The sequence below is a fragment of the Temnothorax longispinosus genome, chromosome 5 (genome assembly GCF_030848805.1).
Source record: "Temnothorax longispinosus isolate EJ_2023e chromosome 5, Tlon_JGU_v1, whole genome shotgun sequence".
NCBI classification, from domain to species: domain Eukaryota; kingdom Metazoa; phylum Arthropoda; class Insecta; order Hymenoptera; family Formicidae; genus Temnothorax; species Temnothorax longispinosus.
In genome coordinates this window covers 22,196,957-22,222,659 of record NC_092362.1, presented here as the reverse complement: position 1 = coordinate 22,222,659, position 25,703 = coordinate 22,196,957, and the positions used below count along the sequence as shown (strand labels likewise).

The window sequence follows — 25,703 nt, the reverse complement described above, 5'->3', positions numbered from 1 at the left end:
CGCGCAACACGCGGCGTAGCGAGTGTCACGATGGGAGACGCTGCGACATTTTTTCGCATCTCGCTCCTTGCCAATCGCCGTTCGATCCACGATCGATCGGCCCAGCCGCCACGGGACTCGGCGGAATCCCGTTACAACCCTCGCACGCGATCACATCGCATTTTCCCTTCCGCGATCCGAAAACGTGCGACCGATGCACGTCTGGGCTGATGCATGTGCGTGCATCGGGATCACGATTCAGCTCGGAGTAATTCGCATCCGACAACGAGGACGAGATGTCACGATCGTTTAACTTAACGCGTCCGCGCTTATATAATTCGTTGTTTGCGCTGAATCATAATAATTGCCCTTTCGTCGAACGCGTGATTACGCTAATTATACGTCGTTGCGGCGATCGTGCGAGTGGACGACGGAGACGAAGCATTTTATGCGTGCAAGCGGTTAAAGTTCATGTGGTAAGATGATTAACTCGGGTCGGCTTTTCCTCGCGAAGGATTGTATAATTTTCTACGGTAACTATCAAAACATAACGGACAAAAGCATCTAATGAATAAGGCTGTAATCTATCGAGAATAACTTTTAATATCGTTATCTAGTAATAAAATTATCAAAAATTAATGAGAGAGATTTTACTACCTTTTACATTCCACCCTCATTATATATTATAGCAGGTGATTGCCCGTAATTTCCTGAAATCACTTAACCAATAACATCTCAAAGCGTCTAGCGGAGTCATAGCTGCTCTTCAACGCGGAAGGGTTCAGTCTCAAAGGGCAAATCGATCTCGCCACAAAACCGATAATCCGGCCTCCTACCCCGTCAAAGTAAACGAACATCACATACAAGGCGCCTTACCAAGCACGATCTGATCCTTCTTCCCCCCTCCCCCATACACCCCTCTTCGTGTGCTTCTACCCCGCGGAGGTCTTCACGTGACCACGCGTTTACACGAACCAGCCCTCCACCTCCCCGCAGTCACCGAGCTTCCCCCGATTGAGAGTGCGACCGACCGCCATTACGTTATACCTGGTCTCACACTCGTCGTATAGGAGAACCTCGGTCGCTCGGGTTAATATCAGTGCAGCTGCAGCTGCATCGCTGTACTACTATGCGCGCCAAGATACAGGCCTAGGGGGTCAGCAGGCGGGAGGGGAGATACCGAGATGTCGTGGAGGAGGGGTCTACGACATTGCCTACCGTCTGGTTTCCCCGGTTCTTGCCGCCTGTTTACAATCCTGGAAGACCGAGCCTGGTACACACCGCTAGTACCCCGCCAGGTAAGGTAGCCGTTGCCGGTTTGGTACTTGACGCGGTTTACAACGCCGGACCGGACGATGTACCGCGTCGGAGAAAAGCCACGACGAGGTTCAGGGCACTAAAAGGGCTTGCCTACGAGGAGAGCATCGGCTGGCTACCAGCTCGCCAGCGGAATGGAGAACAAGAACGTATATACGGATCGCGGGTTTACGGTTACGAGTGATGATGCCTCGATTATTCGCACGAGCTTCCGATACCTCTATGATTTATTGGAAACTCTCTGTCGAGCAAGTTATGACGATCATTATACTGGTCAGCAAATAGATTGTTAAATACGTATTACATTATTTACTAGCAATTATCTGTTATTATTAGGAAAGTATGAAGCACATTTTGAAATTATAGGATCAATAAGTCATAGTTGACCTTTCGGTTAATATCTGAATTCCTAACATATGCCATTTTTTTGCAAGTACTTGAAATCTTTGTATCATAAAGCTCCAAAGTAAGATTAAAGTGTTCAATTTCCAGTCGGTCATGAATAAGAACGCTCCTATTTGATATCAGTAAGCCGGGGATGAATCTCGGGCATGAGATATCTCGATATTTCGGAAAAATATACGGGACGTGGCAATCATCAAGGATGACTTCGTATGCAGGCGAAGTAGCCTGGAGGTGTGCGGAGATTTCGGGGCCGATAAAAAAAGAGAGGGAGTATTGGGCGGGTGAAGAAAAAGGTGGTTCGCGCAGGGAGACGTGGCGAGAATCATGTGACCTTCGATCTCGAAGGAACCTCCGGTTCTCCATATCCGACGAGTGATGTCGTTCGTTAGCTCGTTCCACCGGCCAGCGGCTCTCAACTCGCTCTATCTGGAATTCCAGGAGGAACGGCCGAGTTACGATGATATCAATACTCGCGAGAGATACACCCGCGAGGGAGGAGCGCGCCATATCTCTCGCGATACCATTGTGGCATACCAGCCTCTACTCTACGCGAGTACACTGTCTGCTAAAAGTTCTGCGAGAAGTCGTTTAAGAAAATTGCAATTTCAGCTCTGACCCTTTAAACATAAAATTAATCGCTAAATTAATCGAAATGTCCGTTCCGGAGTTTGAAGTCGGTAAATATCGTTAAAATACTAGGTGCCGGCCGTTTCGTGTTTTATCGCTAGCCGAGCATCGTCTACAGTCTACACCAACGTCAATTTCATTCGAGTTTATTAATATTTTCCGGCCATTACGTTTCTTGTTCTTGTAAACGAAGTGCTGAAGTGTGAAGAACACCGCGTCACGGTCGAGCAATATGCTGAATATACCTAGCACGCGATCGTTATTCGTTTACACCGCTACCATAATCCGCGGCGATTAGGCGCGCTTATCTGCGACGGAGCAGAAAATCGAACGCGTTGCCTTAAATAGCGATTCCAAATTGCGCTGAAATATAAACACCGTTTTCCCGTAAAAAAAAAAGAGTTTTCCCACACCGGATGAGCGCGTCCAATATGATGTGCTTGTTACCTCAAACTCCCGTATCGCTATTGCGCCCGCGCCGGAGAAGATAAAAACCGCCGCGCCGGAATTCCATGTGCGTCACGTTTTCGCCGTGCGTTTTGAAATTCGAAGCAGGTTTCGGTTCCTTCCAGGAGCTACATTAGCCCAGGGGGCAGAACCGCGGCTCGTCTCTTCGCGGTATTGTTGCTTTCGTCGACCTCTTCTCCACCTACGCGTTGGTTGTGATATAATTCGCCACACGCGTCCCCGAGATTCTCGGACGCGCGGGATATCCATACCGTAAAGACCGTACCACGTCTCTCGTCGCCTTGAACTTAAGACACCGCGTATACCGATAGAAGGACCTCACGTGTGTCGGCTTGTATATAAGCCTCGTACGAGCTCTCGCGCTTCTAATGAATGTGCACGCTTACGCCAGTGGCGTAGAAGAGAGTACCGTTGCTCCATTTGACATTATATTATGTCACGATGCATTAAAAGTTTATTAATTAGCTATTGAATGTGGATATCAATATAGGATCTGGAATTATAATGCAGTTAACGCTCGAAATTCGAATTAATTATGGAATTACTTGAATAATTGTAATTTGATATTTACACGTTTAATAAATAAAGCTTTCGTGTTTATTATGTTGTAATAACTCTTACTCATCCAATTGTCTTTGTTTTTGCAACCGTTTGCTCTCTAATCTTTTTCATTTCTCTGTAACCATCGTTCTATGGCGGATATGATGTAGTATTTTTACAACACGGCCGGTGAGCAATTATGGAGTTTTTCATCGAAGAGAAGAGAGCAATGACGATCGTCTGCCGCTCGTAAGCGTAATGAGTCCGCGTTACTAATGATCGTACGTTTGTAATCATGTCGAAAGACCGGATGCCGCCGGACTCGCCGATCAATCGATGATACTTGCGACGACCTTGGCAATTACCACGAACCCGTTTATGGCCCTCTGACATTTTTCAAGCACGAAATGTCACTCGATCGCTATCATTAATTTCGCCGTAATTTTGAGCAGGCATGAGCGGGTGTTTCGGAGCAGCGTGATATTTCAGAGAAATGCCGCTTATATTCAATATAATTTTCTTCCTAACAAACTTGTTACAACAGCAAACGTGTTCTCATTCAATTAACTTTTTGTGTTAAAGTTTTTAGGATGGATTAATTTGTGTTTCAAGACCGACAAATAATTGGCGCGCAGTTTGCTAAGTTGGAAAAGGTATAAACAAAATTTAGCTACCAAGATCCAGCCCAACCGAAGATGACATTTTCTCTATTTAATTGTAAGATTCATGACAATCCAATTTTACTTATTATTATTGGATTAATTTATACTATTAACAAATGTTATCCTACAGATTATCACAATTACACATAAGTTAAATTGAAAGTTTAAATGCAAAGACACAAACCAACCGGGCGGAAATGATGCTAATAACGTTTAACAAGTTTTTGCCAGTCCAATGGGCAACCACCCTTGTGTTAAGCGGTCTGAGGACGTTCGCGTAAGCCAAGGATTACGCTTCCTGGACGCTTACTCCGGCGGCGGCGGTCCTAAGGTAACGACAGGATTAATCCCTTTCCGACGAAGAGTGTGCCGCATCAAAGCGGAACGACCGCATCCGCCGGTTTTACCGGAGGAAGTCGTGCTCTTCTGCCTGCACTCTCGGCATGCACCTCTCGTGTCTGACGCACGTTCCTCTCCATGTCCGGCAACGTTCATCCTCCCGTCGACACTCACGAACGTCAGATACGATACAAGCGCGTGCTGGAGACGCGCGTATAGGTACGTTCGGCTCCTCTCCTCGTGCGCGAGCGTGACATAGGAGTACTTGGAGATACGAGAAAGGCAAGGTAAGGTAAGTAAGGCTCGTGCCCTGCCCGCGCGGTGACTGAACCCACACAGCATTTCACGTAAGGAGCGCACATGCACGCGCCAATACATACGCATGGAACCGGCGTGCACACACGCCCGCCCGGTCATCGAGACATCAGAGCGAAGAACCGTTCGGAGAACCGAGAATCTCTCATCAGTTAAGATATCGACGTGCGTTTTGGATTAAAGCGCGCGGCGGAGATTTAACGTGCGCCATGGGTGGAGAACGGTGGAAGCCACTCATTAATCCGCGTTATTTTGTTATCGCGCCATCGACCCCTAGGCCGTGAGAAGGATGATTATTACTGCGAGAAAAGTAGGTAATAACGACCGCGAAATTATGCGACATTAACAGAGATATAAAATCTCTCGATGCTTGTTACAGCCTACTTATTATCTTACATTTTTGCAGATATATTTAAAGGTATTTCTATATTATATGCATTATCTTATTATAAATTATATAAATAAAATTATGTAGTTACGTCATCTTTTTGTGAGTCGCTATATAACGCCGAAGTGAAAAAAATTATATATGCAAATTTTTGTGGACTAAAATCAACATTCCTACAAATGTTTTTCTTGTTCACGCGTGACAGAAATTGAAAACAGATGCACGTAATCGCTATCAAGTTAAACCTCGGCTCAGCGCATCTCCCGAAGGGTTTGTTTAAGTACCAAGAAGTACGCGGAAGAGCGCGGCTGGGTGGAAGAGGGGGGAGATCTTCGTGTACGTGGAAGTGTGTGCTCTTTGCTCCAGTCTGTCATAAACCTTCCAAGAAGGAGCGTCTTGATTACGAATGTCGCGCTTAGGAGAAGTGACATATTCACGACAGACTAATCGCCGCGTTTGCGTTTGCGGAACGCTCGCGCGTATTTGTCATACCGGAGAAGCCCCGAACACAAACGGAAAAGAATACCCTATTGAAAAAGAATACCCATAAATAAAATCACGTACCTTGTCCTCGCATGACTTGTGGCAGATGTACTTGCACACTGAAATAAAACAAAATTCAAATAGGTAACATGATAATTATGGATTTATAAATAAACTTTAATTAGACACGGCAAGTAATTCCGAACAAAGTTTTGTTTGCTCATTAGCACACGTTGCAAGTTATTAAAATCATCATTATTCTAAGCATTATAATCGCTTCTTCGATCCACGCGGCACGTTAACTTACAATCACGCTAATTGCTCACTAATAGATACGAATGCCCATGATCAGTCCGACCCAGCTTTCACGCGCATACGCAAACGAGTGCACGTTCGAGGGTGCATCTCTGCATTAATCGTAATAATCATCTCATGTAATCTAGATTCAGGGCAATGAAACGTAATACCAGTAATAACGCTAATAATAATAATAAAAAGAAAAATGTCGAGTTTCATCCCCGCAGCGGACTTGCTTTAAAACCGGCATTCTCCGGAGCTTCCGTATCAACGATTGATTCGAAAGTACTACCGACGAGAGAGCCAGCTGTTACCCATTTCATTGCCCTGAAGGGAATGATGTTATCGACTTACCTCTGCAGCAGGAAGCTTGCTTGATCACCGCCTGGTGGCATAAATGACATGGTCGAGGTTTGCGCAATTGCTTGGTGCGGAACACGTGACACTGGGGTTCGAAGTCGCTCTGAAACACAGCAAGAGGAGGCTCCAATTATTGCGATGATCGTTTCGGGTGATCAAGAAAGGAAGTATCATCGACTACGACGCCATTTCGTGCTTTTTGCGACCGACTTTTTCCTCGGTACCGATCAATTAGTCGCGAAAACCTTCTGAGCGATTAACCTCGTTAAAACAGCATTATAAATGAGGAGTCTGTTCAAAGTAATCGAGGAAGAAACGCCTCGTGCTTAAAATGAGGTCGCAGACTTCAAATCTTTACTCAAGTCTTGGACATATCGTGATGAACCGTTAAATATGAATTTATCTAACATAGCTTTTATATTATTCAAATATGTATAATATTTTAATATATCAAATTAAATATTTGAAAATAAATGATTTTATTAGCCTGTTGTTATTTAATATCCTATTTTATATGAAAAGGAATTTATAATATCAATTCTGGATTAACATCAGTGTCACACTTGACACAAGAAAACAGATAAAAAGGTCTTTAACATCAAAAGGATCCAAATGAATCAGAATTTGTGGAACAATAACATTATATCTGACATAACGAACTTTTCGTAGAATAAAACGTCAGCGCGCGTTTGCAATACTACCGCCTCGCAACAAGCTCGTACGATTAATCACATAACAAATCAAGGATCAGCTCCACTTAATCACTGCTCCGAGAATCTCTCGACCGTGCGCGCTTCGCGGCAATTATAATCATTCTCATGTGTGGCTTTTCTGCGGCCGCAGATGGGAGTAAGGCTCTCGAGCGGACGGCCGGTGCATAAATTGAGAAAACAGAACAGCCATTCATTAGGATCGCGTTTATCCCCGGATACGCTGCCGGCGGGAACGCTCGCCTCTATGACTCCGGTACGACAGTCAACCTGTTAACAGTACTTATGCCGGTGCGCAGCACTCTATCAGGGGAGACTTAGTTCGCGAAGTTATGCGCAAATAAGCGCTTGAGGCGCACCGCATCTTCCGCGAAGAAGCGCGGCCGCCGATTACGGACACGCGATGCACGTGGTCCTCCCTCCTCGAGAAATACCTCGTCTTTTCACCCACGTTCCAGCGAATCCCCGCGGAGAAAAAAGCGAATTTGAATACCGAGTTACCGGTATGCTGGCGAGTCGCGCTCCGTGAAGCACGGATGAACAATTGCGTACATACAGATAGTTCGAAAATGTACGTAGGAATTCTCTTAAAGTAAAGGCATTCTACTGTATAGATACGGATTTAAAATACATAATGCTTTAAGGAAGGCTCCATAATGGATTCACAATTATTCCTTAGAGGAACTCATATTTCACAAAAAGGAGTGAAAGAGAAGATATTTCAAACTATATAGGACAGAATACATCGCGCAATGTACGAGCGCAGCTTCGTTATGGTCCGCGAAAGACTCGCGAATGCGTGCACTTATACCTACGCACACGCGCGTTTTCTCTCACGCGGATATTCAGCGAGTTTAATCATCGCACGCGTGCAACGCAGTAATAAAACGTTTTTTAACGAGTCACGTAATTGAGACGCGAGAAAAACGCGTTGCTCGAAACAGATCCTTGAATGAAATTCGTACCACTTCCCGTTGCTGTGTTAATTTTATTGCATACAGCGAATTTTTTATTAACTTTGAGAGAGAGGCGGAGAGAGGAGAGAGATCGGTAACGGATGGATCGACATGAATTACGAAGCACTGAGCTATTACCGAGAGAGATGCAATATTTCGTAACCATCACATTTATTAGCATCATGAAAAGAAACACACACGCTATGAATTATTATAATATCATATGGACTTCACGCGCGGTCTCGGAAGAAGGATCTTTTTACTGGACATTATACGCGCCACGTCGCGATACTTTCTTCACTCATTGTCATCGTAAATAACATCACGTGCTTATTCTTTTTATCAATAAAAACGTGCGCTTCTCCTTTGTATCATTATTCGCCGAGTGACAGTGAACTTTCATCTACAGCGTTTATGAATTTACTCTCTAGCTAATTTATTCTCATATATAATGATATAAAATTGTGATATTACACGCACTTTTCGTCGGCATAAAAGTGATTTGTACAATGTGAATAAATGTTACGCACGCTTCGGAATAAATTTTTTGGAAATCGTAGATACATCTGTTTCAAACATAAATTTATTACATAATATTTTTATTTGCGACTCATATTATTTTCTATTATATTTTATTTAACATATTTATTATATTAGTATATTTAAGAAACACAAGTAAAAATATGAAATAATCTATAATTATTGCTCGTAAGAATTTGTCAAAGACTCGAGAAGATCTATAACATTATTTTTAAATGTAAATTTTATAATTCTGCAAATAGTTCCCACATCTCTCATCGGTTTCAACGAATTCAATTTCATCAGTTCTCGAAAGTCAAACGCATTATTCGGCGAGTACGTATTAGAAAAGCAATAATCATGGTTGTATTAATTATCAATTGTTCGTGACTATTGCGCAGAAAACATTCCGCAATCCGATCGAAGTGTGCGAGTCGAGATAAAACGGCTATTTAAAACCAATGATAGATCTCCCGGCAGGCATCGATCAACAGCAGTCTTCCATCAATAGTAATTTAATTAACTTCCTTAATAATAACACATCTAATTCGTTAATTAATTACCGGATATACGGTGCTTTCCGGCAATATCGTAAAAAAATATAAAAAAAGAGTAATGACGTAGAGTAGATGTAATAATATGCACTGCTGTTGAATTTAGTAACGATTATGCATAGATCTTGCTAACTAATTGCCAGATTCATTAATATCCCAGGACCTCTGACTTCATTAAAATGAAGCACCGTCATTGCTCAAACAGAATCTAATTGATCTTTAATCTTTGCAAATTGAAAGGAATTGATGGGATCTTATAAACATCATGACTTTGCCCGTCTTCTAAAACTGTCTACGACCTCTACAGCTTTTAAAATCCCTTAAAAAAAATTTCATCTTCCATCGAGTGTCCTTTTTCCCTTCAGCATTGTCTTATCCTTAAAAAACTTTATTAACTTAAATATAACTTCAATAACTTTATTTATTTCTTAAATATAATTAGAAATTACATTTTTAATATTTATTTTTCTATGTTATATTAATTTATTGAATTTATAGCTAATTTACCTTACTTTTATAGCGAAATTTAAATAAAACAAAAGCTTATAAAGCTGACTGACATTTCTATAACAACTAAAGTTTTATAATCAGTTTAGTCAGATATTTGCTTTTCCTGGATTATTTTGTTCGTGATTTAATTAAGCAAGTATATAGCTTTACTTTGTTTAATGAAACTCGTATGTCTAAACGAATTATCCATGCAACTTAAATTCGCACATGCATTTTTCATTCTATGATTAAGACAAGTTTGCTTGTGCAATACACACGAATGAATACGTAGATGAAACAGTAGGGCAAGATTTTGTTTAACGAGCGAGCTGATTTAGGATCACATCACGAATAATCCACTTTGCCGCGAGTGGATTGTGGATAACTATATTTCATAATAGATTCAATGGATCGTGCGATATATCATGTAACGTGTAATTTCAGCATTGCGCATGTTCAATGGGCGTAATATCTATATAACATTGTGCGGTTTAGTGCAATTCGTGATAAATGCATACGACGGGGCCAGTCCGTTTTAATGAGTTCGAAACGAGCCAAATAGTTCTGCGGTACTATAAGCACCTGTTATTTCAATAAATTCAGAGACCTATTACAATCTAAATAAATTGTAGTCAACAGTGCCATTTATTCCATACGTAATAGCGTAATACGATCAAATGGATAACATTTCTCGTATTACCTAATTGAATTATTATAAGTATAGAAAATTTTATAGATTTATTCTATAGTATTTTTTCGCAATAATATATGAGAAATGATGAAATTAACTAGTTAGAAAAGAAATCAAAAAGTAGAAATGTCAGTCAGATAAAAAATGGGAAAAATAGTTAAATAAATTCGAAACATGTAATTGATGAAACATGTAATGTTATTTAAAAAGTAATATTAAATACGATATTAAATTATAGCGACGAATTTTAAAAGCAATAATTTGCTGAAAAAGCAATAATTTCTTAATTGCAACAATCAATTGCGGACACTGCGGTAAATACGTTGATTTATTAAGTCAACACTCTCAAAGATATAATCTTTGATAAATTCATTATATATTAATTAATATGTATAACTTGTTTTATTCAAAGGCATATTAAATAGAATTCTAAATATATATTTATTTCTAAGAAACTCTTTTAAAAAAATTTAAGATAAAGCAAAATGAATTAAATTTATTTTAATTAATTCGCTTCTTATTATAACGATCATTTGTTCTCTTACAACTCGAATCGCGGTTCTCTGTGTAAAAAGTTCGAGATCAAAGTTCCGCAGTTTTTTATTTTTTTAGTTTAGTGAAACCAGAACCTCAATCTAGAATCTATTTACAGATTTTGCGTCTCTGATCTTACGGAGCTTATGCAGAAAGTCAGCTGCTCACGTTAGAGCACGGGTTCAAAGCTCGGGCAAGCGATTCAAGTGGCGTCAAGTGCGCTTTCTCTGTCGCGATATCGCATAGGCCTCGAGCAACGCGAGAGTTCATTCGAAAGAAAACGAAGAGGAAGAAACGACGAGAGGCGAACGAGAGCTCGAACAGAGCCGGCTTTGTCGGGTCGTGTTCGCGCTCGCGACTCGGAATACTTCGACTTGCATTAACCGCGAAGAAAAGACGAGAACTCGCGGCGTCCTTCCCCTCGATCTCTCCCTACCCCGTTCAGAGATTCAGAGCCTTCTACTTCCCCGATGATTTTATCCTCATGTCGAATGGTCTGGTGGGTGGGCGATATGCACGAGATACTGACACGGACTATTATTAGAGTGGCGGATAACCCTAGACATTCTCCAACTTTTCTCTCACTGAAATATACATATAACTATTTTATCTCTTTTATGAGGTTTGTGTTACGTTGAAGGTAAACATATTTCTACCGGAAAGTACATATATTGATATTAAAACGTGGCGAAAGGAATCTCTTCATTTAAAGTTGCAATGAGAAGGCAGAATAATACACGTACTACACGCAGAACAAGCACCAGGCACGCGCTATTAATCAACCACGACGACAATTCGCATTGGTCTAAGCGATCGCCATCTGATCATACTTGTTCGGCCGTCGCGACTGATCGCGCTGACAAACGGTTCGCCGAGGTGGCCGACTCTCGTGTCGGCGAGGAAGCGGCAGCTAGAAGAAAAAATGAACAAGCGATCGGGACTCATGAAACGAGGCTAACGCTTGCAACGACAAGATCTCCGCTCGCATGGCGGCTCTTTCACAGCAAACGCCTTGTATCGCCATTGGCACGTAATCGCGCGACCGTGTCTTCGTTGGAACTTAGTTCCTTGAACGCATCTCCGCGATCGCGTTACTACGGAAGCGGCGCGTGTAATGGATAACGACGGCATGAGGATGAAGAAGAAGTTGGGGAATGAGGCGGATCTGCCAGAGCGAGCAAAACGCCCTGCTTCAATCCTAAACTTGCTAGGGGATTATACCATCTAAAATATTCCTATACATTTTCGTTTTTCGTTATGCGATGCCTTATACATATATTTATAGATTATATATCTTTACTTAATATACCTTACACATCTACAAATAAAATACGTATACTAATATTTCATATTATAATACAATTTCAAATTCAAGTCTTTAATTATATCGAGAACAGAATTAATCCAGGTTGCGAGAGAATGAAGATTGCCATCCAAAGTTATAAAATGATACTTCCTGTAATCGCCGCGGACGAAGGAAATAACTTTCAAGGTGAGCGCGGCGACTGTATCGCGAGCATTCACGGCTTAACAAATTGCGGGAGCGTGCGGCGAGATGGGCAGAAAAGAATCCGGGATCCGTGCTCGCGGAGCGTGGCGATTTTATATCTGATGGCGCGCTCGTGTCCTGTGAAGCTTCACGAGGTGTGGCGCCGCGCGCTCTGCAGTGGCGCGTGATGATGGGCAGTCGATCGTTGGGACAAGAAGAATCGCGGATATATCATGCATGCGCTTGTAATTCTCACCCAACCCTCAGTAATTAATTAATTAATATACTTTACATTTTATTACCGTCTATTAGACAAGATATCAATTCCGTGCTACTTAATTAACCATCGATTTTGATTTTTTGATCTTCCACACTTGGAAACTTGTTAAACATAACTTATGCATGCTTCAGATTAAAACCGTTAGTTGAAACTGGTATTCCTAGGTCCTAGAATATTATAATTTGTCGATTTGTATGGTCACGGCGGCGCGTCATCTTTTTGTTTTTACATCATTTTTGTAGCGCGTGTCGTTCAATGCCGATAACACATTCCCGATCGTAACTCTGCCTTTGAGCGGAACGATAACTCACAAAGTCGCCGTACGACCATTGGCATTCCGGACGCGATGTTGCTCGCGTAATAAAAAAAAAGAACAATGGAAGGAAAGAAGAGGAAAGAATCGAGAATAAAGATTCGGACGGCATAACAATGGGAGTAGAGAAGCGGAGATGTAACGAAAGGATAAATAAATCTCTAGATATCCAAGAGATAGAGAAAGAGATAATATGATGCATCTCTCGTACCAGTCATCGCACCTTGCTACGATAATTTCCAATAAGGATTAAAATATGCAGAACTTGAGAAGAAATTAATATCTTGAATGTCTATATACTTTCTAATTCTACTATTTTTAATGGTTCGAAATGTTTAATTCATCTTGACATTTAATTTTCTAAAATCGTAAGAATATTCCATTGTATAGCGTTTTGCTAATGCCTATAAGGTTCTCGCACAAAGTCACATTTCTTTTAAAATATGCTATAGTTACGCCACTGGTTGTATAATTTTGCCACCTCAATAGCTTCAAACTGCCATATCGCAATTTCACCGTGGCCGAATCCTCGATGACATCGAAACCGCGGCGGGCGAAGGACCGAGGGGACGAGAACGAAGGTCGTGGAACGAAGATTAAGAAAGGAGTGGGCACGGCCGCGTGATTGGTAATCCCTTCGGCCGGTAAATCCGGCATGGAAATGGAACAGAACGCGCATTCGAAAAACGATATTCGTTATTCATCGGACGCCCGAGAGCGTGCGTGAGTTCACGCGGGACGATGTGCGTTAGACCCGCGCGATCACGCGCCAATAAATTTCCCATTTAGGGCCTCACGTTGTTCAACATTTAAGTCCGGGTATTGAGTTTCAAGGCGAATTTCGCGTTACGAGTTTCGGTCACCCGACAGAAGGTTTGTCGGACGTTGACGAGGGTGGCTGTTAAAGTCAGCACAAAGGAATTCTGCTCTGGGTGATATTCCTCAGATACGATTAATTTACTTTACCATAATTCATCTTCTACGTTTACTTCGCGTACGATTTTGAAATGTTAATCCTTTATTCATTACACGCGGTATTGCACGATCAAGCAATAGTCAGTTTAATGAAACTTTATTATTTAATTTTTAAGAGTGACTTGAAAAGACCAAAGCAAAGGACATTAGTTCTCAGCTCACCTTTTTAGAAACTTAAGAAAAGTTAATGTTAAACCGGAAAAATTAAATTAAGATGAATTTCTTGAAGTTTCTCTTGCGAGAATAAACTATGAATTTCATTTCATCTCGCTACGATTATACCCATTTATTTAATGGGATGCAAAATAGAAGTTTGCGCGCAACGAAACGTAGTACTTTGTTACAATGCATTTCAGCTCGGTCCCTCGAGGATCACGATTTTCGAGATGCAATCCGCGCGTCACGCGCAGCGGCCGCGCCGGGCTATTGACAATGAACTTGGAGATACCGCTTGGGATAGACGAGAAGTATTTTCGCGATGCATCCAGATTGCGTGGCTGATAATGCGGCCTTGCTGTACTTGGCACACCGCACGGCGAGAGATTATATTGCACGTGCGCCGGACATATAGTGGCGATTCAGCCGGCGCGGTAAAATGCGGCATGACGAACAGCCGCGACTCTATCTCTCGCGGCGTGCCAACCGGTTTCTTTGCGCAGAAAATTTCGCACAGGATCGCCCGGGATGTCCGTGAATTGAGGTACACGTGCGCCGATGATCGCGCTCGAGCTACCGCGAAGCTCGGCTGAAAACGCTGCGGGAGGATAGATTACATTACATCTCCTCGTACAAGAACGTTCTTCCGGGTTTTTAGCAAAAGCCCCAGCATTTCCTCACACGCGATGCTCAGCGAGATAATCGTAACTTTCTCGTATGCGGAATGCCTACCGCTTATCTATATATTAGAAATAATGCATGTAAGAGATTTTAGATAAAAATATAATCTATCAAATATAATAAAATTTAGTATCAGAAATTTCAGTTATTTCAACGGTTTATTCTTACGCAGGAATCTACCTCAACTAATAAAAAAAAAAAAAAATAAAAAATAATATGCGAAATACTTATGTAAAAGATATTTTGTATAGTTCGAATTAAACTTAATAAAGATAGGCACTCGTTTCTAGACCGAGAAATTAATTATTTCCGTTACAAGATATTAATATATTCAAGGTGAATGAAATGCAAAGCAAGTTACTATTAAATGTGATAAATGGTATGATAACATATTAATAACGCATTATGTTATCGCTTGACCGTAAAGTTCTAATAAATTCATATTCTTCATATCTTTAATAATTTCTTATAAAAAGTCATACTGAATTAGCAAAGACAATTAATTTACAAACCCTTTTATTATCAATTTAAAATCAACCATTCAGTGTCACTCAAATGCGAGATAAACTTTTAACTCTCTTATTTCTATTATCTTAGCTAATACTTTTCTCTCATACCAGAGAAAACAAATCCGATATACGCGTGTGTTTGCCATTTGTCAGGCACGGTCGTGCGCGGTTTTTGCAGCCCTACGACTGAATGAGATATGGACCACTCGAGGAATCTCGCCGTTCTTTTGTGAGGCTTCGGCACATGTCCTTTTCTCAGAACATATGGTAATTTCAGTCCGTTCTTTGTTTGGTGTGTGGCCGAAAATCATAGCCTTAATAAAGAATTTACAAATTCCGATAGTTTTTCGAATATATCAAAAGATAAAGTAAAGTGTTTGAAACAAACAGATTTAAATTAAAATGATAAAAAATTCTTAGAATTATTTTAAAAATTTTATATTATTTATTTTGTCAAACTTATATGCTTATATTCAAGAATGTGACATTTTATTTTAAATGCAGCATAATATTCTTCGTGTGCTATAGGTAGTAGAGAGAGAAAGAGAGAGATATAGTAGGTACTTTATATATCCTGACACATATATAAATCTTATTATACATATGACAACCACGTGTAAAGTGCTAAGGAAAGCAATATCTGACTTCGGTTTAAAATGGCTTGTATGATCCGCATCGAAGCGGAAGGATATTTTTCAAGAACTATCTTATTGGACCATAAATTCCGGACGGATAATAAGACGGTTCAATCCGGCGAAGGAAATCAGAGTATCGCTGGTAATCCATACGCCGTTTATCATCCTTAGATAATCCGCGACGATTTCCGCAGCAACGGCGACGAGTCGCGCTATGCGCCAGTCGTATTGTTAGAATTTGTTTTCGTGACTCGGAGACTAAATATAGAATACGTTATTATGCGAATATATAACGCCGCGATAAAAATGGGTCAGTAAAGTCGCTCTCGGAATGGATCAGCGGGAATATGTCACAGAATGAATTTAACGCGTTTGTCGTGATACCATTGCGGAATACAATTTTACATACGTTCGTAAAATATTGTCGAAATTTTATTCGGGCGCACAGTGGGCACACATGCGTACGTCCCCGTAGGTATGCGTCAGCGTCGCCTTTGATTGCCACACGGTCGAAAACGCCATAAAGGCGAAAGAACGCCGACCGCTGGTCGAAGACACACGTGTCGACCGTACGGGGCGTGTTATTACTCGGAAACATCATAATCCTATATTTTCAACGCAGATGGACACGCGCATACATGGGTGGAGGAGAAAACGAAGTATAAATCTTTCTGTGGTCCCTTCATTACTGCGTGACGCTCCCAATGTGCTTGTGAAATTTATTCATAGAATCGGCGGGCCTACGTGGACTTAAACTATTAACAAACATACATAGAGTGGTGTTTTCTTTTATTGTATTTTACGATTATTTTACGAGCCATCAAAATATGTAATTACTATATTTTAATTTCGTCCTTCTTTCAAACCTTATAGCTTTAAATATTGTATGTCATTTACTTATATTATATCATTTATGCGACAAATGCCTTTTTTTAGGAAATAAATATTTTCTTTTTAATTGCTTGTATACACTTTTGTTTTTATACACTTTGACGAATAAGAGAAAATACAATTATTTCAGCTTTAAATTTATAATCCCTTTACAATACAAAAAATTTACAATGAAAATTCGATAACATATTTGCAAGCACATTGAATAATCCAACTTTCTGTTTTGTACAATCCCGTCGTATCTATTTTTATATCAATGATATAGTGGAAAATGATAGAAATCCGCTATCTGCCCCTAGTTAAAGCGTATCGAAGCTTTTACGACGAAGTACTGCATGCTTGAAGCAGTACTTTTCGCTGTTAAAGGGAAAAAAACGCTTTACGATTCTACTCTTGTCGCTGATCCCATCTACTAAAAAAGCGATAAGCGCTCCACTCTGTCCCGGTTTTGACATAAAATGTTCAGCAAGTTTTTAACAAACCGCTCGACCGACCAGAAAACAGCTGTTACCGACAAAAAATTTTCGGAAGATTAAAGAAGAAATCGTATCGCTCGTTATCTTCCGTTTGTACTTTATGGTCAACTAGACGCGTGGATGTTTCGTAATGTACATTTGTCGTAGACTCGAATGCAGATTATCAAAAATATTGCAGAAACAAAGCTTAGTAATTTGACGATACTGCAAATAAATTGAAAAAATTGTCAAATTTTTAGTCAATTGAAACAGTAATTTTTTGTTTAAAATGTAATTTTCGATTTTTTTATCTATTTCAATATTATACTACGTACCTACGTACGTTGTGTATTTAATATTAGCAGTATAATTATGATTTGTTATTCAATTCTTATTCCTGATTCAATTTTCATGTTTAGAATATAATTAATTTGTTGCAAAGACGATGTATCTCATGCGCAACAACTTGTAATCTCGACACGCACCTGTCGGATTTAGGGTCAATGATAAAATACCTTTCAAGTCATTCATGCCAGAAGCCTTCATACCTCGTTGGCATTCCAAAGAGGCATAAGGGCAGATGTCTACCAGATAATTTACGTAATCCTCCAATCAAGCGTTTCATTGTTCTCAGTAGCTATACGGTACATAGAATTAAACACGTACATTTCAAGCTTGCTCTTTTAAATGACGAGAGAGGTCGACAATGTCGACAAACATACTAAAGATTAAACGATTTTAAATTATAGTGCAATTTTCCTGATATTTTAATAAAATTTTAGGGAATAAATTTTCATTATGAATATATTTACATATAGCTTTAATTTTTGTTCATTAAAAACAGAACGGTGGAAAGCAGTCTCAGGCAAAGTTTTGCCTATATAGAACTGAAGTAGTGCGAAAAACATATATCATATAAAGCGTACATCGCTCATGTGTGGACATGAATCCCCGTTTCGCGATCTTTTGCCGTTATGCATATACGCGACGGGTTTTGAACTTGGACGAGCTTAATTACCGCTGCAGATCACCGAGCGGCGCGATAATTGGAACGCACCGAGGTTAATTATAGAGAATGCACGGGCAAACGAATGCCGGATGGTTTATAATCTTGACTATATCTGTTTCTCGGATGGACACACACGCACGTGCGATGCGTCACGCAACTCACAAACACGCGATATTCGTTTAATTCGACCGGCATGTTTTCATCGCGCTAATTCCGGTAATTATATCATGAATACAATCGTGGCGCCGCGATATGTAAGAACCGCTCTTATCTTCTGGTTATCCAGTTTATGACTATCGTCGGACGTCGAGTTCCAGCGCCGACAGTGAATGATGGGTTATCGCGGGTTACTTTGCGTCGTCGCTTTTTAACTCTGTTTGTATAGTGCGTTCAGTTTCAATGAAAACCTTATTTAACAAAAGATCGGAAATATTTTTAAACTTTGTCTTATAACTCTTTAGCTAATTTTAACTTTTTAACTAATTGTATCAATTATTAATTTACTTTAGTATAGTTCTCTGAACTTCCTTATTCGTACGCTTAATTATTATATGTAATTGTTTGTAGGTAAAAGATAAATAATGGATAGAGATTTTGTCAATTTTGTTACAAAACACCAATACTAGGAAGCATCGCCAATATCTCATATGATATTTTAGTACTTTCTGATTTGCCGCAAGACATTGCTTCGTAGAATTTGAAGCCATTCATTATTAGAGTGAGTTTTGCAGGACTAATCCAACCGGTTAACGGAAGAATTATTAACGTCGGCTGCAAAAAGCTCCCTTATATCTACGCAAAGTCTCTCTTGCCTACTTTCTCCGTTGTTTATCTTGGCAGAATAGAGCGGCGCGGTCGCTTAAAGCATTAGCGTCGGGTGGTTGACCTCAATAATTTAATGCATATTACCGCTCGTTTATGCACAACGCCTTGTTTAGCGGAGATAAAGCGTCGGATTCTAAGAAGGGGCTGACCGAAAGTAAAAAGCGGCTCTTGCCGAGCTGTTGCGGTTTTTTTTTTTCGTAAAAAGTGTACGACGCGCGACATTCGCTTGTATTTTATAGCAATGTTAAGCGTAAGCCTTCCCTGTATGATCACGTGATTTGTGGTAAGCATCAAGTAAGCTCCCTAGTAAAATTTTATGCAGGCATATACAAGACTGAACAAAATCATTGCGTAAAAGTCGGTTGTGAATTCACGCGAATTGATATATTAGCGTCTGTATTTATATTTGAGATCTTGTAAAATTCGTGAAATTTATGTATAAAAATAAAAATAAAGAGTTACCTATTTCCATGATACGTGTATGTAGATACCTGAATAAAATCAATTATCAGAATTCCAATCGTTTATTATTTCAATATGTTATCCTAATTACTACTATCACCATTATGCTGCAAATATCTATAAAAATAACATAGCTTTAAAAGCTGTGAGTTTGCACTCTTGACTGTGTCTGATAGCGTGCGGAATACCAAACACGAACAAATTAGACGCGGCGCGCGATCGAGAATCGGATGTAAAGTTACCTAGTCATGTGCCGAGATATTACTGCGAATGGCTCGGGGATAAAATTCCGATCGTCGTTACAGCAAAGTCATACAACGTTTCATTGAAGCCACGATGCGAAAATGCCGACGGTGAGATCTCTAATTCCCGATTAGAAGTCGCCAGCGCCGTTCTTAATGACTTATCGTTAATTAAATCTATGCTGTTCGATCTTCCCTCCTTTATGCACTCTGCGTAGATTCAGAAACTAGGTTGCACCTTATTTTTTTCGAAACGCTCGGTTGGAGAGTGATTTGATCGTTCAAATTATGCACCATTTATAGAATATATACCAAGGTATCTTAAAATCATTAATTTTATCCGCGGGTTTCTTACTAATTTAGAATTGATCTGTCATTAAAGCGTTTTATTGTAAAAGTAAACTATCGAATATTTCATCTATCAATTAATTAAATGAAGCTACATCTTGAACGGAAAGGATCTGTTGGTTAACGTTGGTAATTCATTCTTGAGTGAATCACGTATATTTTACTTCATGACTGTTGCATAATTGTAGCAACAAACGGCGCATTTAATGTCAACCTTGGCGATATCTACTCATACGTATGTACGTAGAATATTATCGGCAAGAATACGGCCTCGGTTGTCATATATCATGTACATATTCATTCCTTACCTACTACACAATCTGTGCAGCGAAAAAAGTTTTTCTTCTCCTAAAAAAGATACTTTGTTTTCATTTTAATGATACACTAACTATCTCCGTGTTGCTTTTTTCAAATGCGCTACGATCAGTAAGTACCAACGGCAGTAAGATAAAAATTCAAAACGGCGACATGGTGAATTGAATTATATTACATAATTATGTCTTAACCCGAGAAATTTCTTGCAAAACCGCTTAATCATAAATCTTCCAGTTTTTCTGCGGAAGAAAGTACCAATTATCCTCAAGTAATCATCGATATCCCTGTAACAATCTACGACGTTCTTGGACATGTTTCTATGCGCGCAGGAAAACTCGTCAGATAGTAACGGAAAGAAATCCTGGGTGGGCGTGGAGGCAGAAGACGTATTTCCACGTTGATGAGATTATAGCGGACATAAATAACGGAATAAGCGGAATAAACTTCCACAACGCGATAGCGATGCAATGAGAACTTTCGAATCTAGATCTTTTCTCTCAAGTCACCTTGCTGTAGCAAACAATTTTTTGCGAACATCCGGAGTCAAGAGTGTTTCATGCATTTTCCATTGCAACAGACATAGATCTATACGTGGATATATCTGCTATTCGGTTCACTCCAGTGCCGTATAGAGATTTATAAAATTAGAAAAATTTATGCATTTATTATTATATCAGATGCAAAATTGACCAAAGAAATTATTATAAATTTTCCAAATATCTTCATATTAAAAAACGCTAGGTACTATCCCATAGATTTTTAATTATTTAATTTCTAATAATTCACAATTTTATCACAAATCTATAAAGCCAATTAAATAAAGATTATTCTAAAAGATTATAAAAGCCAATTATATATATAGAAAAAGAGAGAGAGAGAGAGAGAGAGTTTTTAAAATAATTTTATATATTAATGATATGTCACGAAGATATATACTATTCAATCTACAATCGAGTCTGTCGCGAAATCGTTTGATTCATAAAAGCATCGTTTCCGATCCGCTGTTCTCCATTGAGAAATCCTTTCACGTGTACGCACATAGATACGTGTTAGCTTACGTGGACCTCGTGGCTCGTGGCTATCGACATACCAATAGCTTCTCAACGAAGCTACGCATTTATCGGTGAATCGTTGCACATTGTTACATACACACGCATAAACGCACACACACATTATATGCATAACAGATCTATAGATACTACGAACTTCCATTGTTTCATGCGATACATGGATTTGCTTTTGCATAGCTCGTTATCATACGACCGTCGGAGGAAATGTGAGTCTACCAACAACACGATGTCGTAAGCGACACAGACACTAGTACGACATATAATTCACAATGTAGCTATTCTTATTTTGACGTATATATATAATTAAATTATTGATATAGCTAACAAATAGAGAATGCATTGATAATAAAAATAGAGAATCTAAGGATCCAATTCTCTTATTACGAATTATCCAACTGTATCTTTAAATTGTGTCACGTTGAAATACAGGAATTTCTAAATATAAGATAAAACCAACATCGCGAAAACTTTCATCTCAATTCTTAGGATTATACACATACGTTTTTGAGATTATTTATTTGACAAATTTATTTGAGATATTTCTGAAGCCATCTATTCGGCACTGATCACGTCAGCATTAATTTAAACCAGACCACCGGGTTTCTCCGAACCCAACTTTAGGCCTGACGTAATATTAACGGTCACAGGCACCCTCGTAGATCTGTATCGTCCTAGATCTATGTGCCTTCGTCCCAATTGGCTATCTCTATGGGATTTATAGCCGGCGATTCAAACGCAACACGCACCGCCGTACGTCATGATTGTAAGTCAGCGACCGCGTACGTGCCTTCCTACATCGAGTTAGCCACTGTTTACGCAACGCCATAACGTTTGCGTTCCGCGTAATTTCAGTGTCCTATATGCCGACGTCCCATCCGTTCCATCGCCGAGCGCCGCGATGTCTTTCATCTCCGCGAAGTGTCGCGGAGTACTGTCGCCCGGCATCGCGATGTGGAACGACCGCTTCCGGCGCGCGCTGATCAACGCGCGTAAAAAATGGAAATGAGCAATTGTTGCGTACGTGCCGGATTTATACACCGAGTTAATTAACCGCGAAGTGCACACGCTACAATAAAACTCGCGCGCGTTGTGCGTATCAGAATATAGGTCAATGTAAAGCTCTATCTATACAATCTCAGAATCTTCACACACACAATATAGAGTAGATTTGTAATTTATATTTTTTCCGCATTGCACAATAATGACTTTGACTTTTTAAAGTTTAAATTTAAAACACAATTTATTATGTCATAGATGAAATGACAAAGCTGTGAAAGATTTATTTCCCTGCAGCGATTAAATTAGTATAGCCATAGTTCGACCTCGTAACTATTCAGCTGATGATAGAAGCGCGTTAATAACGTTAATTGGTACAGATACAAAGTAGGTCAGCGCTAAATGAAGCTAAAAACGCACAAAGCTATTCAAAGGATGTATTAAAGTTCAAGGACAGACTGTCATTTTTCATTGAGAACAGACTTCAAGACTCATCTCATTCCCATTATGCAATATCCGGCAATTTTAAACATTATCATCGTATATTTCAACACGGAGGTATAATTGAATTCTTTTTAACTTAACGTAATATAATTTTTTATATTAGACAATATATAAAAATTTAAATTGTGTTCATAAACTAAATAAATATTAATTGTTACTAAAATAATTAATAAAATTGTAAAGTTTCTACGCTATTTCTATCAATAAAGGTTTGTTATTTTTAATTGGCAATCATCTACTCTGAAATTTAATAACTATTTTAAACAGAGGAACGTAATTAAAAATGTAATTTATCTCTCAGCAAATAAAACATAGTTCCCAATATCGAGCATTGCGTCGGCAATTATAAATGACAGCATGAAAAATGGTTTATTTCCAGGCCTATAAATAGTGCAAATTATGAAAGAAAAATCTGGAAAGAAATACAATAGCGACTCGTATTCGCCGTGTATCAACGATACATCAGCAGCACGCTGAACAGCTTGTAAATCACCCTGTCAGTCAATGGCCGATTGGCAGAACAACATTCCCCCTATACCTCGCCCTATACATTTTTAGAAGTAACGTCAACAGCAACCGGCGGACATGTAATTTGACTTGTTAAGCCGATCCATTAAGGAGATATGGCTATCGTCAGTGTTGTCATCAGCCCTGCCGCGGGTGGATTCGAGGTCGCACATTACCATCGCTAACTGCGCTGTCAAGCACGCAAAACAAGCTTTAAAATTCAATTGCTTTCTGCGACCAAAAAATATTTCGAAAGCGTATAGACTCTCACGCGTCATTATTAGTCGATTAGATCGCCACAGGGAACGCATTATGTGGCTTCTCTGCGATATTATTTTATAATGACAAATGTTTATTTATTATTATACTTATGGTATCTATGAACATATAATATAACATTTACAAAGATATAACCCGTTATCTGACGTACTTGATGTAGAATAACCGGATTTAACTATATTGTAAGCCGCAGGCTCTGTTCATTGTGATATTTATCAAAGCGTGCCATCAAAAATAGTTCTTGTGTTGATTGAATTACTATACAATCTGCGTTAGCAATCTATCACATTTCTGAAATAATTTTCGCACGCGAATTTTTCTAATAACACGTCATCAGGAAGATGTCATTTTCGACGTCTGGTGGATCAGCAATTGGATGGGAGATTGTAGGGTCTCAAAAGTCACGCGATGCCGTCGAGAACCGTTCGAGAGCGCGTTTCTCTTGTGCCGACACGTTTCCTGTCATTATCACGTGGCTCTCATACATATAGCCTACTGCGAGTTGGCGTAGACAATTAGGCTTCAGACAGCTCGTAAGATTTTAGACGGGGAACGTAAGATCGCCAGTTGTCAAACGGGTCGCGTGTCGTCAAGGAAAACAGAGTCTCGTGATCTTTCGCGATGTCGCATTATCGATCTCGGCGCAAGGATGAAATATCCGCATAGACGATAAAAAAGATAGGCGAAGAAATTAATCCGAAGCTGGTAAACTTTAACGGTGACGTTCAAAGAATGATAAATGTTCACTCATAAATCTTCTTTACATACATCCTAGTCAGTAACATTAAAGTGATATGTTTAAAATTTTTCAATTTTTCAATTTAAAATGATATCAAAGAACTGTTTGATATATTTCGTGAAATGAAAATTTCTTGTAACTCTGAATACAATGCTAAGAATATTATTAAAAAATATTATTAAGACTATTATTAAAACAGTTAAAACAGAATATTCTTCTATGTAGTAAAACACTGCAAAAATCATATTTCTTCCTATGTATTGTTGCAAATTACATACACCATTATATGAATGAAAATAATAATGCTAATATTTGACCTTTTCGCGGCAACAAGAATGAGGATGTGAGATTAATGTGCCGCATTAAGCGTGCAAAATCCGGCTACTTTATTTATGGCGCAAATACAATGACTTGACCGCCAAGTCATTGAACACTTTGAGAGTTCATGATGCAACGATAAAGTGATGTATAACGAGGCGTGCCTGGAAAATATGTAATCGCCGCGAGAATTTGCAAGGAAATTGATGCTCTATCAGTCGGCCGCCTGACGGCAATTTGTTTTCCTAGACGTCTCATACTTCACGATCTAGCGTGTGCTTGTAATTGTTAGGCCCCTTACTTGCTGTTGACTGTGGGTCACATGAGATTGCGGATATGAGTAAATTACAAGAGCGACACTTTATTATATGTACACGCGTAAGATGAAGAAAGTAGCTTTTATACAAAATTTGACAATTCCGAAATTGTTACAAATAAATAAATGTCAGCCTAAAAGTTTATCAATCGGTTCTTTTACCAGTGATTAAAAAATAATGGTTTCATTATTTCGTTTTTAAATTAAAAAATTTAAATGTTAACTATTACCGGATTTGTGATATAGATTATAACAGATTAATCTGTATCGCAATCTGTATCTCTTTCGCATTTCATTTTGTGCTTGTCTGTATTGACATTTGTTAACAACGTAACATGTTGTTGGCGTTATTGAATGATCAATCAACAAACAATTGCCGTTGTGCGCGATCGGAAACAGTAATGCCGTCCGGTGCAACTGCATTTATAAAGAGATTTCGCGATGTACGATTCATCGATTTATTTCGTTCTTATAGAACAAAATGAACTATCTAATTGACTGGTAAAAAAAGATGCCTTCCTTAAATATTTGATCGCTGAGCGTGCAACCGAGATGACATCAATGCGATGCTTTCATGTATACTTTGCCTCGCTTTTTCCTTCGACCGACGTAATTTAATACAATTAATGACCACACCCGTACAGCCTTGATCGCGAGTGATTGTCGGTCGATATATCGAACGCGGCATCGAAATTGCGACAGAAAGAATTTACCGGGAATGTCGTTTGACGTAACCGATACAGCGTGATTGTGCTG

The 25,703-nt window shown here is 39.4% G+C and overlaps 1 protein-coding gene across 5 annotated transcripts in view; it reads right to left on the bottom strand.

The window, feature by feature from the left end:
- Positions 1–25,703, bottom strand: part of By (focal adhesion protein tensin) — a 172,147-nt gene that overhangs the window by 102,501 nt on the left and 43,943 nt on the right. For all 5 annotated transcript variants that reach the window (XM_071779724.1, XM_071779726.1, XM_071779730.1 and 2 more), the window contains exons 2-3: positions 6,175–6,283; positions 5,605–5,642 (exon numbers count right to left, since the gene is read on the bottom strand). In XM_071779724.1, coding sequence (XP_071635825.1) covers positions 5,605–5,642; positions 6,175–6,283 — 147 coding nt within the window. The remainder of the gene's footprint in view (positions 1–5,604; positions 5,643–6,174; positions 6,284–25,703) is intronic.